This window comes from Perognathus longimembris, chromosome 12, assembly GCF_023159225.1.
Source record: "Perognathus longimembris pacificus isolate PPM17 chromosome 12, ASM2315922v1, whole genome shotgun sequence".
Lineage (NCBI taxonomy): Eukaryota > Metazoa > Chordata > Mammalia > Rodentia > Heteromyidae > Perognathus > Perognathus longimembris.
This window is the reverse complement of record NC_063172.1, coordinates 29,082,092-29,099,448: the sequence shown is the minus strand read 5'-3', so window position 1 is coordinate 29,099,448 and position 17,357 is coordinate 29,082,092. Positions and strand designations below refer to the sequence as shown.

Genomic DNA, 17,357 nt, shown 5'->3' with positions numbered 1-17,357 from the left:
TAAATTATATAAATTTCAAGCCCATACAACAGTTTCAGAAACATTCGTCAAAGAGCCACAATTCATACATGCAGAGGTAGAAACAGTATAAGTATTTGCAACTTCAACAGTATAAGTATTTGCAACTTCAACAGTATAAGTATTTGCAACTTGCACCTGCCTGATACATTTATCCAACTAATAGTTTTCAGTGCTTACTATATTCCAGGTGCTTTTGTGGGGACATGATTACATCAATGAGTAAAAGACAATAAAGCGCTTGCCCTTGAGAGTACATTCTCATGGGCATCATCAGATAAGGGAGACATAGTGAGAAAAGAAACATAACCAAAAGAGAAAACAACCCAGTAAGAGGAGCCATAAGTGACAGGACCTCAAGAAGGGGAGAGTGCAGTTTTAAAGCAGTTCTTATAGAAAGCCTATCCACAAATCTCTCATGTGGAAAGTGGTTAATAATGTGGTCCTCTGAAAGACAAGTTTTCTAGACCAGGGCACATCATGCTCCTGTACCCACGCATCACAGAGTGGGGGGAAGTAAAAGTAGTAATGTGTGAAGCCATGGAGCTCGGGGCTGGAAGGGGCCCATAGGCCATTGTAAGAGCTGAGTTTTAATTCTAAGTGAAATGAGGAAGTCAATAAAACATTTGGAATAGAGAACCTGTGACTTAAATTTTTAGATTATTGGTTCTGTTTTGAAGCAGGCTTTAGAGAAGTAACGATGGAACCAAACAGGACATTTGTACAGTTTGGAGACTATGATATGTAATCATCCAAGAGATACTGCTGGCTTAGACCACAGTAATATTAGTGGAAGTGGGTGGGAAGATTTTAGGTTATACTTTTTTTTTTTTTTTTTGCCAATCCTGGGGCTTGAACTCGGGGCTTGAGCACTGTCCCTGGCTTCTTTTTGCTCGAGGCTACCACTTGAGCCACAGCACCACTTCTAGCTTTTTCTGTGTATGTGGTGCTGAGGAATTGAACCCAGGGCTTCATGCATGCTAGGCAAGCACTCTACCACTAGGCCACAGTCCCACCTCGGGGGATATACTTTTAAGGGAAAGTCAGTGGGATTTCCCTTATATGTTAGATACGGATTTAAAATGAGAGACATCAAGAGTGATTCAAAAAAGTTTGGTGTGATCAGCTGGTAGGTTATGAATGCCATTAACTGAGTAGGACAGGCTGTGTGAGAGCTGAGGGTATTAGGACAAGATTTGACTAAGCAGATGACATGACCAACTGAGTTGAGACATCATTTAGCCTTCTAAGTGTGTCTATGTGGACAGGCAGATTCACAAGATTGAAGTTAGGAAAGTTCTAGGCATCCCTCTATTAGTGGTGCTTCAAGTCGTGAGAGTGGCTGAGATTCCCAAAGAATTAGTGGCAATGAGGTAGGAAAGAGGAACCATGGCCTGAATTATGAGCACCATCAACTTCAGATGTCTGCTAGAAGACAAAGGAAGGATTCATGTAGATAACTATGCATGAGTGACCAGAGAAATAGATCTCAGATAAGACAAGTTAAAAAATAGTGTGTATTGGGAGAGAGAGTTCCCAGTAATGTCAAATGTCATTAGTAATTTGAGTAAACACAAAACAAAGTCTGTCATTGCTTTGGCCAAATGGAAGTCACTGGTGACCTTGACAAGAGTTGTTTTGTGAGGTTATGATGCATAATTCTGCTAGCAGCAGGGCTTCATTGAACAGAGAAGAAAAGGAGACAATGTACAGCAAATACTTTGGAATTTTTCTATAAAGGGATTCAGAGAAATGAGTGCTAAGTAGAGAAGGAAGTGGAGTCAAGAGAGGTTATCTAAGAGAAGAGAAATAACAGCATGTTTATGAGCTGCTAGCAAGGAGAAGAAAGGTGATAGGGAACAAGGTGCATTGCTGGAGGGATGGCCTGAGCAGTGAGCACAGAATCCTGAGGTACGCCGTAGGGGCACAGACAGGAGCAGCATGCTGCAAATGCTGAGCTTTCTTTTGTTTGCCTCACTTTTTTTCAATTTAAGATTCTTAGTTATTTTATTCATCCTTTTGTCCTGTTCTCATCATGACAGAGAAATAGTACACAAAAGCTAATGGGATTCTGGAGTACAAATCTGGTGTTGATAAGGGAAACACATACAGAAACATGACAAGAACTTGTAATAGTCCCACTGGGAGCATTTCCCAATACTGTTCTAGTGTAGCTGGCTGTGTCTACACACAATGTACTGACAGTTGAGTTCTTATTTGTGTCTTATGAGAATCTGGTGTCTTATTAGGAGGTGTTTAATGAGACAATGTTATTTAAAAAAGAAGGAAAATTGGGGAGATTAACATTTCCTTTTCTCCTCTAGAACTCTGGAAAAGATGATTACCTTTAAAATGTTTGTCACTCGGTTGAGCCTGGCAGTGTCCGATGACCTCACTCATCCCAGAGTATCGTCTGAACTTCTGAGGCTCACGCTAGACAATGTTTTTCTCCATGTGGCCCCTGTAGCCAGTGCTCTCTCCGGGGAAGAGCCTGTGGCTACTCTCTTCCAGCTGTACTCTGTGGAAGTCTTCTGTGGGGACCTGCAGCTGGACAACCAGCTTTATAACAAGTCCAATTTCCACTTTGCCGTTTTGGTCTGCCAAGGAGAGAAAACAGAACCTATTCAGTGTTCCAAAATTCAGAGTCTCCTTGTCTCCAGCAGAGATCTAGAAGAATACAAGGAGAACTGCTTCATCAAACTTTGCATCACAGTCACTGAGGGCAGTAGTAGCTTCCTGCTCGATGTCAATGAGTTCAATTTCGAACTGAAGCCTGCCCGGTTATATGTGGAGGACACATTTGTGTACTATATAAAAACTTTGTTTGAGACTTACCTTCCTCACAGCAGGCTGGCTAGTCATGTCACACAGCTGTCTGGGGACAGACAAGTGCTACCTGTACAGGTGAGACAGCACGCCAGGGCCTTGGTGAACCCGGTGAAGTTACGGAAGCTGGTCATCCAGCCAGTGAACCTGCTTGTCAGCATCCACGCTTCCCTCAAGCTGTACATAGCCTCCGACCACACTCCTCTCTCCTTCTCAGTATTTGAAAGAGGGCCCATCTTCACCACCGCCAGGCAGCTGGTCCATGCCCTGGCCATGCACTATGCTGCTGGGGCTCTTTTCAGAGCAGGTAAGGAGAATGCTGAAGGTCTGGCATGAGCTAGCACCTAGGGCAAAAAAATAGGAAGCACTAGTTGAAAAGAAAGGGTTTATAATTAAACAAAAGTAGATAAACGTCTAGACTCTACTTGTATAAGGCCATTGGGAAAGTTGTTAAACCTCCTTAAATCTTCATTTCCTCATCTATAAAGTGGGGGTTTTTGGGGGGGAAGGGAGCAGATACAGCTATGTCCAAGTGCTCAACATTTTATTTCACATTTAGCAAATACTCAATAGGTATCACATTTTAGCTATTGCAAGACTCAGAATTTAGTTCAGTTTAGCAAAATGTATTTTAGAAACTTGAAGCACATGACTCTTTCTCAACATACTAGCACAGACAGAAAATTAGTCCACCCTTCAGCTCCTGGGCCTAAAAGGAGCCCAGTTATAGATAGTCACTGTTCTTCATTGCTGCTAATAAATACTTGTAGAGAGATTGGGAGCGCTGGTGTGTTCGGCATGTGACGTGCAAACTCAGCCTATCCAGTGTCAGTGTACACAGTGCAAAGTGAAGGCTGTTGGTGTCTTAGCCACTCCACAGACCTGTGCCCCAGTAGGAAGAATGCCCGCCCTCATCTTTACTACCCTTGTGGTACCAAGTAGGTGGTATGCCCTGGTACTGACAGATGGGCTGTGCTCTCCCCAGGGGCCCAGTGGGAGTGATGAAGCTTCTCTTTTCAGTCTTGCTGGAAAAGCCTTCAAAGAGTTGATATATGTGCAGATCTAATGTGGAAGTACTGGGCTACAGATTATGTGGCAGACTAGTTGTCTCAGAGTACAGTACTCAGTGCTGAGGCTGATGTTCCTGTACCAAGGTCTGTCAAGCAGCTGGCTTGAGAGTCTCATCATGGTCCTAACAATTCCAGTCAAGAGCAGCATCCTGATTTGGCCTTGTGAGTCTCCCTCCAGTAAAAAGCATAGAAGTCTGGCTTTTGGAAAATAATGAAAGCTCTTTGTGACCTTGTGCTTGCTGAATGTATTACTATTCAAGATTCAGATGGTAGCAATCCGTTATCATTGATCAAATGCCAGTAATTATAATATACTGGTAAGATTACATTTCTTCCATTCATAGAAATTAACAAAGTTAACCAGACTTTTTTTAAAGACAGTATCAGAGGCAATGTCCTACCAAACCTATTATTTTGATAACTTGCATAACAATGAAGAAAATATTTCCCCTCTTGCTAAGACATCATAAAAAAGAATCAGTGTTTCAAATTTAATAGATAAGTATGTTTACAAACCATTCTAAAATGTAGTCTCTCAGATCGTTTTGCATTTAACCTGAGAAACAGCCATGTAGGTTACCAAGCTCTGAGCTGAGGCTCGGGAAGAAAGCAGCTTCATACAAATACTATGTTGTGATGGGATACACAAGGTGCCCATCTGGTAAATATGCCACCTGTGGTCCCTGCAGCGTGTGTGCTACAGTGATCTATTTCTTTGTTTTATGTTGTATTTTTAATGAGCTTTCACGAGAACATTCTGTTTAGAATTTTTGTAATTCACCTAAAAATCTTTTGATATCCCAGGCTCAGTCTATAGCAAGACAAGAAATTCTGATACAAAGGGCCAATTTTTTAGAGCCTATGGGAAACTCTGTGCCTAAAATTCTCTGGTCTAAAGATGGATGAAACAGGGCTGGGGATATGGCCTAGTGGCAAGAGTGCCTGCCTCATATACATGAGGCCCTGGGTTCAATTCCCCAGCACCACATATATAGAAAATGGCCAGAAGTGGCGCTGTGGCTCAAGTGGCAGAGTGCTAGCCTTGAGCAAAAAGAAGCCAGGGACAGTGCTCAGGCCATGAGTCCAAGCCCCAGGACTGCTCCCCCCCCAAAAAAGATGGATGAAACAAAACAGTGCTTGAAAGAGTAGGAAATGGAAAGGCGGCTGGAGGTTGCCAGGCACCAGGTAGAATAGCAATGAAAGCATGCACTAGTATTCTTGCAGAGTGGGCGAGCTATGACCTGAGAGTAAGCTGCTCCCACAAGTCACTTGAGTCAACATTTACCCATTGGACATTAGAAGCTCCCTGGTTGTAATGATAAAAAAAAAAAAAAACCACACTGACCTCATTTCTAGAGAAATCTGCAGAGTTTTAAAATAAATAAATGGTAACTAGAAATGAGTAAGCTTACTTGAAGGAAAGAATGTGAACTTGAGAATTTCCTGAGGTTCTTGTCTACCTCCAAAGTCTCAATTCGATACAAAGCCAGGTAAATTTCCTTTATCAACAAGATTTCCTAACAGCTAAGCAAAAGATATGGAGCTGGCCTTCTGTCTTTGAGTTCCACATATATATAGCCAAACAATTACACATTGAAAATATCACCGAAAAAGAGTTGCATTTGTATGAACACCACAGGCTGGTCTTCTTGTCATTATTTCATAAAATCTTAGAATTTACATTACAGAATTTCATTGTATTAGGTATCTATAGATGATTTAAAGTATAAGAGAATTATCACAGGTTATATGCAACTGCTGCACCATTTTATACAAAGCATTGAGTATCCTTGGATTTTGGTATCTGAGGGGCAACTGTATTCATTTTTAGAGGAGAAACACTAAACAAGGAGTATCCTTGGATACCTCCTTTTCTTTTCTGGCCAACCCAAGTATCATTCAGTATGCAGTGTCACTCATTATTTGCTCTACACATGGGCCCTCATATCAGACATTGGTTTCAGGCCTCCATGGTTCTGACCCCAGAGATCCCAGCCCCCCTCCCCCCCCCCCCCATTCCCCAGCCCTTTTCTGCACTTCCTACAAGAAAAAAATGGATGGGAGCTGAGTGAGGAGACTGGAGCTTTCTCCTGTGTCCTCTCTCAATGTACTTACACCCATGTTGCTTTATACCACACCACCCCCCACACACACACACTCACCTGAATCGGCTTGTTACAGGCAGGTTGATCTACTTTGCAGAAGCCATCTTTGATCTTCAAACGCCCAGTCCTTGAAGACAGGGAAAGTTAAGATATCTGTAGACCCGCCTGTGGATGGAAACTTTTGACCATTCCAGGCTAAGAGGAATCTGCTCTTCTGCTGTTTCTTTATCCTCCAAGGGAAAATATTCACAACCTTTCACAGCACCCTCCCTGATCTTTTGCCAGGGCTTGTGGGAGGTGGGGCATTTTGGAATGAGGTAAGCTTGGAATGGAAAGCTAGCTCCTGTGTTTCATCAATGGAGATGTACGATTGATGTCCTCCTTTGCTCCCTGACTGTGAGACTGGGCACTTGGTAACACCATGTTAAATTCTCCTATGCCTCCCATGCTCAGTATAGCCATCACCCTAAATTAGCCTGGCTTTATCTGAAGGGAAATGCTGGTATTTTGTGGCACAGGTGCTGGAGAACTAAAGCCCTAAGGCTCCAGGAAAAAACAGGCCCCGAATTTATGGAAGTCCCTATGAGCTGGGAAACCTTCAGGACTCTGTCTTTCCTCCTGCACTCACACCTTCCTGATCTTCATGGGTTGGTATCTTGCCTCAGGCTCTGTTACAGGGTTGTCCTCCAAGGCTGTGCTGCTGAGGGGGGCATGGCTCCCCACAGACTCCCCAAAGCCTTCTGAGAAGGACGTCTTTTTGGATTCCTCCTCTCCTCACTTTGGCCATTGCCTGCCCCTGCAATCTTCTGAGCCCACAGCCCTGAATCCCCACCCCACATGGAAGAGAAGGGCAGCCTGCAGACTGCGTCACAGCCCCGTTCCCCCGGGACAGCAGACAGTGAGCAGGCCACTGGGAAGGCCAGCTCCTGGCAGGCCCTGGCTTAAATAGGAAACCAGATCCAGAGCTACTCTCCCAAGACTTAGGCACAGAACACTCCCCTCTCTCTAGCCTAATCAGTATGTCCCTGTTACTGATATTTACACAACCCAAGTTAGGGCTAAAGGGGAGACATTTGTCTGGCTCTAGCTCCGCTCCAAAGGGAAGCACTCAACTTGGTAGGATTGGGAAAGATTAAAAATAACTCCTCCATCCTTGTCGGAAGTTTGCATCCCCTTCACAGCACCCCATTTAGTATGTGGCCTCTCCCACCAGGCAGACAGCTGCTCCTCCTCCTGTTGCCTGGCTGCCCATGGGGTCTGGAGAGCCTGCCCAGCCTCTGAGCACCTGCAGCACAGAGAGCACCTTCCTGGGAAGGTAGGAGCACGTCGTCTCCCTCCCCCCCCCCCCCCCCCCCCCCCCCGCCGCACACCAATCTCTTTAGAGGAGTTCGGGAGACTCCGGCAAGGAAGTCATATTAAAGCCATTTGTGAGGCTGCCAGACGATTGCTTTGATTTATAAAGTATGAAAGTTCGCTATTTATGAATTCACAGTGAATGAGTTATTTCCCATACTCTGCTCCAAAAAAGCTTATTACGTTCTCAGTTCTACTGTGAAAAATGGATCGCAGGGAAAGTGCCACATTTTCACAAATGTTGAAAGTGTTAGACTCAAGGTTTCAGTAACCCTTTCCCCTTGGTGCTTTGCAGGCTGGGTGGTGGGGTCTCTGGAAATCCTCGGCAGCCCAGCAAGCTTGGTGAGAAGCATAGGAAATGGGATCTCGGACTTCTTCAGGCTTCCCTATGAGGGGCTGACCCGAGGCCCAGGAGCCTTCGTGAGTGGCGTTTCCAGAGGGACCACATCATTTGTGAAGCATATTTCTAAAGGTAGTTGCTCAGTTCCTGTGGTAATAATGCCTTAACTTTTGCTCCTTCCTATCTTCCTCCTTTATAAAGAACATGTCAAAAGTTTTCAATGTGTTCACACTGTTTCCAGCTTTGCCTTGGTAGCTTGCAGTGACTGTCAGGCTTGGAACATTGCTCCTATCTATAATGCCTTATATTTTAAACAGATCAGTGCTTGCCTGAGTATGTGCAAATGTTTCAGGAACTAAGATTTTAAACCTCCCATTGGGAAAACAAGATTTGGCCAACCATTATTCCATGTGATAAATGTGGAAATATTAAAGGTGCTCAAGATTTCTGCTAAACATTAGAAATCCTACACTTGATGCCTCACTGTATTTTTTTAAACGTAGAAACAGTTGTCATAACTTTCTTAAGGATGTGGATACATTTTGACATGGAGGCTGATTTGGAGGTGAACAGCCAACTTTGCTCTAGCATGACACGTAAACAGTGCCATCTGGTGGGTCATGGAGGTACCGGGCTGGAAGACCAAACCACCTCCCACAAGAATGTTTTCATTTCATCCCTGTGTGTTTGCTGGATGTTTTGGTCAGGTTGGCAGGGACTGAGGGACTAACAAGGGCCATCTGAGTCCCCTTTTCTTCTCAGCAGGAGGCAGGGAAAACAGGCAAAGGCCTTCTTCCCTGTAAAAGGCATTGTATTGTAGATAGTCCTGAAACTCCATTAGAAGTGGACAAACTGGGGGAGTCTCTAACAGGCCTTAAAAGAAAACTTGAACTAGAAATATGAGAATGTATGATCCATAGGAAGGGGGCTGGCAAGGGAACAACAGGAGCAGTAAAAACAAACTCCGGGGGCAAGAAGGGCCCTCCCCTGGCTCTGAAGCAGGGGAGGCCCGGGGCCTGAGCTGCAGACTCACAGATGAGTCCCTGGCAGGTTTCTCACTTCTGACACTGGAATCTCTGTGGTTTTTTTTTGTTTTTATTTTAAAATACGACAACCAACACCTGCTAAATTTAATTTCAGTGTTAGTTTTAGCATCCTGACTCATTGAATGTTTTTTACACTTGTTCCCTAACTTGTTTGGCTTGTTGGGTGTGTGTGTGTGTGTGTGTGTGTGTGTGTGTGTGTGTGTGTTCTTTTCAGATCACTAGTAAAGATGCTATGAAAACAATACCTGCCATTACTTCCCCAAATATCCAATAGCAAATGAGCTAGCTTAAGGTGTTGGGCCTGCTTTGACCAAGTGGCTAAAGTTACTGTTCTTAGAAAAACCATAGCTTCTCCTTCTTTGTTGTACTCACTTTTTTTTCATTAATATCCTGAACATCAAAATTACATATAGTCCCAGTAGCACAGTCATTATTGTTCAGATTACTGAATACAACTGATAATACTGAAGCAACTGATAACATTTAGTATCTCCTTTTATTAAAACTGAAGTCAGAGCCAGATGTAGTGGTAATCCCATCCAGCATTCAGGCGTTTGAGACAAGATCATAAGTTCAAAGCCAGCCTGAGCTACGCAGCAGGATTATGTCTCAAAAAAAAATAAGAATAAAGTCATAAAAAGGATATAAGATGTATTCCTAAATGGAAATATTGCCTTTACAATCCATTTAAAATCCAATAACAGAAGCTTAGCCTTTAAAATCAGAGCAGGCAAATTTTAGCCTTCAAAACTGAGCCTCCTTGAGGACTTAGTTCAAAACTAACCATGTTTGACAATACATTGATTGGAAAGATAGGGCATTTTTTGACCTCTCTGGTTAGAGATTCCTCCTCAAGCCCCTTAAAGAGTGATGTCACACTCGCAGAAGCTCCTTTGAAGCCCCAGCTGCAAATGGCCTGGTAGCAGATCGCCATCGCTCCCCACTGCGCATATCCAGGAGGGACAAGGTGCTGCCCCTGTCCTTTCTCCTCACTCCACCTACCTAGCCCTCGAGGACCACACTTGGGGGCCCACTAGACATAAGACAAAGAAGCCAACTCCGTCTTTTGTGCCCTCAGGTACCCTGACATCCATCACCAACCTAGCCACCAGCCTGGCCCGAAACATGGACCGGCTCTCGCTGGATGAGGAGCACTTCCACCGGCAGGAAGAGTGGCGGCGGCAGCTCCCAGAGAGCCTTGGCGAGGGGTTGCGACAGGGCCTCTCCCGGCTGGGAATCAGCCTACTTGGTAAGGGACTGGGCACTTCCTTCTGCATGCCACCTCTGCAAGCTGGGGTCGGGCTCTTCAAGGATTGGCAGCTCTTCCTTCTCTGAGGGTGGCCATGAATTCACCTCCTTTCTGTAGGCAGAGCTGTGGCTCAGAGAGGACAGGGCATGTCTGTGCAGTTCATCAGTAGGGCAGCGGGACAGGACCCCGCTTCCCAGAGCCATTGTGTGGTAAGGACAGGAATCATCCCAGGACCTACTGTAGGGAGAAGCCGGCCTGCACTATACCATGCTTGGCCTTTCTTGGCTTGAGCCTCTCTGCCACTTCCCAAAACAAAGAATAATTGCACAGGACACCCTCTGAACACAGGGGTGTCCACACAAGAGAGCGACATACGATGCTTGCTGTTTGAAGTCACAGGCAGCCCTGTGAAGCACTCGCTCCCACTACCCCCCACACTGCAGATGCTTGCTTTTGTTTGAACAGCTCTAGAGCAACGTGCACATGCGTGTAAACTTTGGTGAGGAGCTGGCTTCTTCTGCTTATTTATTTGTATAGATCAGCCTGACTCAGAGCAATTATTGTTTGTTGAGAAGCCAGATGGTATAGTTCGAGGTGAAGATTGCTATAGTTATTTCAAAGTATTACAAATGTTTGAAAAGAAGTTGCTCTGGAAAAATCTATGCAAAGGAAGCTTCAGAGCTGAGAGTTTGCAGTGCTGGATTTTCAAGGGCATTTTTGTTTATTTGCTTGTGAAGGAATTTAAGACTGTACTGCTTGGCGCTCTGCCTTCACCCTGTCTGAGGGAGGATAGCCTCCCAGAGATCAAAGTGACCAGAGCAGCGCAAAGCACAGGGGAGAAAAGAGGAGCCTGAAAAGCTTCATCCTCCCCCTTCAAGTTCTCCCTGCAGTTCCTCAGCCCCCCACACCGCCAACCCAGGCTGTGAGAGGAAACAATAAAATGTTACAAATACAGGTTATGTTATTAGAAATTGTTTAGGTAACAGCAACCAGTGGTCTACGTCACTGTCATGTGCTGATGCCAAGGACAGGGGGAAGCTAATGACCAGCGATGAGTGAGTGAGGAAAGGAGTGGTCCCAGTTTGACAAAGCAACCCGAAGGTGGTAGGCCTCTGTAGGGAAGGTTGTGTGGTGCAGTGGGTGGGCTGTTTTCCTCAGGTTTACAGATAGACTCAAAGATAATTGTCAAAGTCCTTTATTTATGACGTCGAACTTCTCTGCTCCTTGGTTTCTGTTTCATAAAGCAGAGATGGTAATACTGTTTTCGGAAATCATGATGGGCAGCCAGCATACAGCGCTTGTCAGCATTATATTCTAGTAGCAAACAAACTGCAAGTGCTGCCTGGCTTCAAATAGTGTTCCAACCAAAAAAATGAGGCCTTTTAACATGGCAGAAACATTCTTATTTTAGTTTAGTCCAGTGGGTTAAATAAGAAGAGGTTATCTTGGAGGCCTCCAAGTCATCATTTTGGTACTTTGGGGCCTTTAATGCTAATAATTATAGGCCATCATTTCATATACTTTGTTCTGAGTATGAGAGTTCATGCGATAACTTCTGAAGCTGGTAATTTCCAGGAACTTGCGAGTTGTGAGGGTGATATAACTTCCCACATGGTGTCTGGCATGCCTGCCGGCACTGGACACTTCTGACCCCTCAGTATCTCCAGCCTGGAAACAGGCTCCGTGTAGGACCACCTAATAGTTGCAAGTTCCAGGGTAGGAGAAACACACTTCCCCTGGATGTGTCTGGGTTGTGTGGGTTGCATGCTTCACTCCCGGGGGATTCTGTGAGAACTGTGAAGCACTTAAAACTCACCACACAGCCCCCTGCCAGCAAGGGTCAGGATCTGCCAGCTAGGAGAGGCTACCAGGGCATTGGGAGGAGCTCCATAACAGTTTTCCAAAAGAAAAAGGCTTTGGGGGGAAAGTTGAGCCTTGAGAATTGTCATTAGCTTTGCTCACACTTAACCAATCCACTTCCTTAAATAGTGGCACTTGCTGCTCTGCTCTGGAGCCCGGACAACTGGAGAGCTGTATATCAGCTTTACTTCACCTCCTACCCAGAGCTGACTCCTCTGCACAGTGCTCAGCAGTACCCATCTCCATAGGCCTCACATCTCTATTTCCCACTCCCTTTCTTGGTATCTCACAATTCAACAAGACAAGCCTGTTGTTGGGTGGATTGGGTGTTCCCCTCCAGTGGGAGATGGAGGTGCTACACACATCAAGGAACAGCACTTGAGACAACTGACACTACAGTCTGCCATCAGCAGTTGGGTTTGCATTAAGTGTCTCCTTTTCAGCTTGCTCATCTCCTCTGGTCAAAAAAACTGGCTTTCAGTTGGAATATCACTGTGCTGTGTGGTTTCACTGTCTGGAATGGTGACCGGCAGCTTAGAATCCCAGCCTGGACCTCTTCCTCTGCTATTGTAACAAAAAAATAAATAAAAACAATTTTTTTAATGGGCCTGAGCTGACTACCAGTAGCTCACACCTGTAAATCCCAGTTACTTATGAGGCTGAGAAATGAGGACTGTGGTTCCAAGCCAGCCCGGGCAGAAAAGTCTGAGACTCTTATTTCCACTAGAGTTCTGGCTCAAGTGGTTGAGTTCTAGCCTTGAGCAAAGAAGCAGCTCAGGGACAGAGCCCAGGTCCTGAGTTCAAACCCCTAGGACTGACAGACACACACACACACACACACAAACACACAGACACACACACACACACACACACACACACACACACACAGAGGCCTGAAATCTGAAATGAAGCTAGACTGTTTGATAAGAAACATCAAAATAGATCAGTGACCAAGCATTCCTGCCTGGTGCTGGGGGCAAGTCACAGGAGCAGGAGAGGGAGCCATCGCAGCTCCTTGCTTCTCTGAGAAAGGCCTCATCCCTGGGCCAAGGGTGAAGAAGAGGTGGTTCCACGGCCCAGCTCAGCCCTTGCAGTCTGGAGTCCGCCAGTCCCCCTCCCGCCCCCAGCGTGCACTTCCCTCCATGCCTTGCTTCATCACATCACAGCCCTCTCCATGTGGCTGCCCACCCCATGGGCCCAGCGCCAACAGACAAGTCTTGGGATCGGTTTCCACCACTTAAAGCCTTAGAGCAGAGTTTGAGTATGACAGTAAATAATTTACCCATTGCAGGCTTAGCTGGATTATCCTCAGGAAGAGGCCTTCAGAAGGCCCTCGAGGTGCTGTCTCTCCAGGCAGTCTTGCAGAATCCTGGGAATAACTTGTAGATACTCTTGGCCTGTCTGTTCTCCAGCTAGTTAACACAAAGCGAGCTGGTGACACCTTGTTCCTAGTGAGGAGCACGGAGTGGCTGCTTTTCCCCCTTGCATGCTCTGGGGCTGAGCTGAGGGCATGTGACCTGACAGTTTCTCCTCCAACTCATGCAATCTAACACCTTGTCATAGGACTCAGGCTTCCCACTTTTCTGGCTGCCCCAATAGTTTATCTATCAAAGCCACAGTAACGGGAGCCTTTGTGTGGCCAGTGGCTGGGGAAAGTGGAAGATCAAAGGGGAGTTGCACCATGATACCTGTTTGCACTTAAGCAGACCAAAGTTAGCACCCTGTGTGGATGTCACAGCTGCTCAAGGCTCCACGCTCCTTGCTCACATCAGGGAGGGCACATGAAAGGGAAGTGGGAGAAGACTCTCAATGAGGCAGCCACCTGCCTCCATCTCCGTTTTAATAGCTTTAATGAAAGCCACACTTGAGAGAAAACATTTCTACCAGAAACTCTGGCAGTCATTTCATTGGTTGTTGTATTTGTAATCATTGACTTATTTTGTATCCTAAAGCATGGAAGCCTTTCAGAGAATCAGATAATGAAAGCACCCAAGCTGTGTTCTCTCACTTGATGCTGTTCCCTTTGAGCTACCTGTTATGACTGGCTTGAAAAGAAGGCCTCTCCGTCGCACGGTGGGGCCTCTTTCTCCCACCATGTGGCTCCTTTGGCCCCTGGTCTTCTGGGTAGAGAGCAGAGTGTCAGGCCTCTAGGCCTCTGACAAAGTGAGGAGAGCTGTAGCCAAGGGAAACACTGGTTCATGGAGAAAATAGTGACCCACAGCCCTCAAGCCAGGGCAGCCTGAGCCAGCAAGGGACATACCTCCCCTAACCTGTCGTTTCTTTCCAAGGTTTGGGCGACATCACTCTAGGCTGGGAAGCAGACAGCCGTGTCGCCTTCGGTATTTCTTAACGTATTGATTCATAAACTTAAATGACTCTGTCAAACCTACTTGACTGGAATCCAAAAAGAAACTAGCCTTTTGTTTTACTGGATTTTGCTCAACTTCAGAATGTTGCTAAAAATGAGCAGGTCATTAAGACCTGCAGATCTGTTTACCCAAAGGGACTTTGAATTAGTGGCATGCGGTATAATGGGATTTGATGTGCTCTATAATTTCTACCAGGGGGACTGTATTTTCATTAATCTTACCAGGTTTCAAACATGTAATCCTGTCAAGAATTATAAAGGAAGTTTTATTTTTACATTAGGGAACCGGCCACAGTATCATAAGAAAAGTCAGGACTGGCAAGACTTTTCCTAGATCTCACCCTTGGCTCTGGAATTGAAAGGAGCAAGGAGAGGGATGTCTAGGGGTGGCCATGACACCTTCTAGTCACATGTGGCCTCAAGCTGCAGTGCGGTGGCCTTGTGGTAAAGTGTGCGGGCAAGTTTGTGAAGCAGGATTGGCTAGACTACATTGAAGACTAACTAGCCAAGCTTCAGTTGAAGTGAAAAACAAGGAAGTTTTTCTAAATTGGCAAATAGAAGAACCTGCTTTAGAACAGGATAAGTAAATTGAAGACCTCAGCTGTCACTCAGACTCCTTGGGTTCAAGGCGTGATCCAAGCACTTTCTCGCTGTGTAACCTTGGGGAAAGTCCTTAATGTCTCTGCACTTCAGTGTCCTCTTCTGGAAACAATGAAAAGACATTGCCTGACTCACAAAATATGAGGCAAATAATCTCCTATAGATGATGCTTTGCACGGTCCCTACCATCTGGAAGCATGCAAGATAGAGTAGCTAGGAGAAATAATAGTTGTATGGTTACTCTTATTTGGTAATTATTAATATATTGACAATACTCAATTGTTAAATACTTAAAAAGCAGGGACCGATGGCTGTCCCTTGCGGTTTTCTCAAGTTTTTATTACACTGTGTGGGCATACTCTCCTCTTGAGTTGTTGAGTCTCGTCTTCTCCCAACCTGTTTCCTTCTATCCAGGGAAGGCACATGGGTGTCACTTCAGAACAGTCTGATATGTTTGTTAAATCCTGGACTAAGCTTCACAAATCCTGCATGTGTCCCAAATGCAGTCTGAAATTTGTGTGGTTTTTTTTTGTTGTTTTGTTTTTTTTTGGCCAGTCCTGGGGCTTGGACTCAGGGCCTGAGCACTGTCCCTGGCTTCTTCTTGCTCAAGGCTAGCACTCTGCCACTTGAGCCACAGCGCCACTTCTGGCCATTTTCTGTATATGTGGTGCTGGGGAATCGAACCTAGGGCCTCATGTATATGAGGCAAGCACTCTAGCCACTAGGCCATATCCCCAGCCCTGAAATTTGTGTTTTGATGAATAGAGTATCCAACTTAAACAGCCCTAAAGGTACTTACAGTATTGGTAAATAAATGGATAAGGAGGTCAGAGATTCTTTTGTGTAGTTGTTTTTTGTTTTAATATTATTTTGTTTTGTTGTTGTTTGTTTGTCTCTTGCCAGTACTAAGGTTTGAATTTAAGGCCTGGTGCCCACTTGACTTTCCTGCTCACAGTTGGTACTCTACCATTTGAGCCATGCCTCCAACCCAGTTTTTTGCTAGTTATTTTGAAGATGGAGTTTCCCGGACTTTTTCCTGGGCTGGCTTCTAGATCTTCTAGAACTCAAACTACTGAGTAGCTAGTACTAGATGTGACCCACCAGCACCCAGCTGTTTGCTGTTATTGTTTTAAAATTTTGAAGACAGAGCCTTACCATGTAGCCCAGGCTGAACTCAAACTTTCAGTTCTTCCACCTCAGCCTCCACATACTGGGATTGCAGGCGTGTAACACATACCTGGCTAGAGATTCATTTTCAAAACTGCATCCGTATTGAAGTTTTTATTTTCTGGTGATTTTAAGCCAGTGTCCTTACTGAAATGTTTTGCTCTTTCAGGTGCAATTGCTGGTATAGTTGATCAGCCAATGCAGAACTTCCAGAAAACATCAGAGGCGCAGGCTTCGGCAGGACACAAGGCCAAGGGTGTCATCTCGGGTGTGGGGAAAGGAATAATGGGCGTGTTCACAAAGCCCATCGGGGGAGCTGCTGAGCTTGTGTCACAGACAGGCTACGGTAAGTGCAAAACCACACAGGCCAACTGAGACCTCCTGTGCATTCACATCAGATCCCCAGAGCACCCTGCGGTGAGCCCGCCTTCCACGCGGGAAAGGGGGAAGAGACAACCGTTAAGTACGAGTATCTTTCCTGTCTCCGCGTGCTTATTTATACAGAGTAGAATCATACTTTTAATTGTAGAGGCAGGAAATCAATTACTAATCACAGTAATTTCATAGTAATATTAATACAGAATATTTCTGATAATACACTTCACAGAGTTTAATAAAACGTAATCAGTTAGATGTTGAGAGCAGCAGAGAAAAGAAAGAAAACTTTTTCCCAGTTTGGAAAGCAAGGCAGGAAGAAGGCTGTCTGTGACAGTGTTGTGTTGGGGATGAGGGGTGCACATAGCTCTTCACCGGATGCTCTCCCGCTCCCCATAATGGTCCGCAAGAAAAGCCCCTTCCCCAAGCAGCCCCGCGGAGGGCAGAGGCCGGCGCTCGTGGCACATGTACGACGAGTGGTGTGAATGGAAGCATCTCTTCCAATGCTTTGATTCCTCTTGGCCAGGAAGCAGGCTGCTAGCTGGCATCTCCGACTCCAGGAGGGCTCACGAGCACTGTGTGCATCTGGCCGAACCGTCTGCAGCTTACATTTCACTGCACGCATCCTCTACCTCAGGAGCTCTGACAGGACGGAGCCAGACCAGGGCATCGAGACAGTCTGAAGGGGAGGGAGTGCACCAGCAGACAGCCATCCAGAGCATCCTGGGAGAGACCACACAGGCAGAGCCGCTACCTCCCTCCCCCACCCTCCCACCCCCTCCACTTTCCTCTCTGTCCTGAATGACATGTTCCCTCCCAGGGAAAGCTACAAGTTAGGCGCTTAAAAAACATCACTCTCAAGCTGGGAATGTGGCTTAGCGGTAGAGTGCTTGCCTAGCACGCATGAAGACCTGAGTTCGATTCCTCAGTACCACATAAACAGGAAAAGTCAGAAGTGGCGCTCTGGCTGTTAGAGTGCT

General features: G+C 45.7%; 1 protein-coding gene across 6 annotated transcripts in view; it reads left to right on the top strand.

Annotated features, from left to right (window-relative positions):
- The window catches only part of Vps13b (vacuolar protein sorting 13 homolog B), a 535,466-nt gene that overhangs the window by 511,262 nt on the left and 6,847 nt on the right, over positions 1–17,357 (top strand). For all 6 annotated transcript variants that reach the window (XM_048359303.1, XM_048359299.1, XM_048359305.1 and 3 more), the window contains exons 56-59: positions 2,343–3,151; positions 7,668–7,844; positions 9,837–10,007; positions 16,172–16,348. In XM_048359303.1, the coding sequence (XP_048215260.1) occupies positions 2,343–3,151; positions 7,668–7,844; positions 9,837–10,007; positions 16,172–16,348 (1,334 nt within the window). The remainder of the gene's footprint in view (positions 1–2,342; positions 3,152–7,667; positions 7,845–9,836; positions 10,008–16,171; positions 16,349–17,357) is intronic.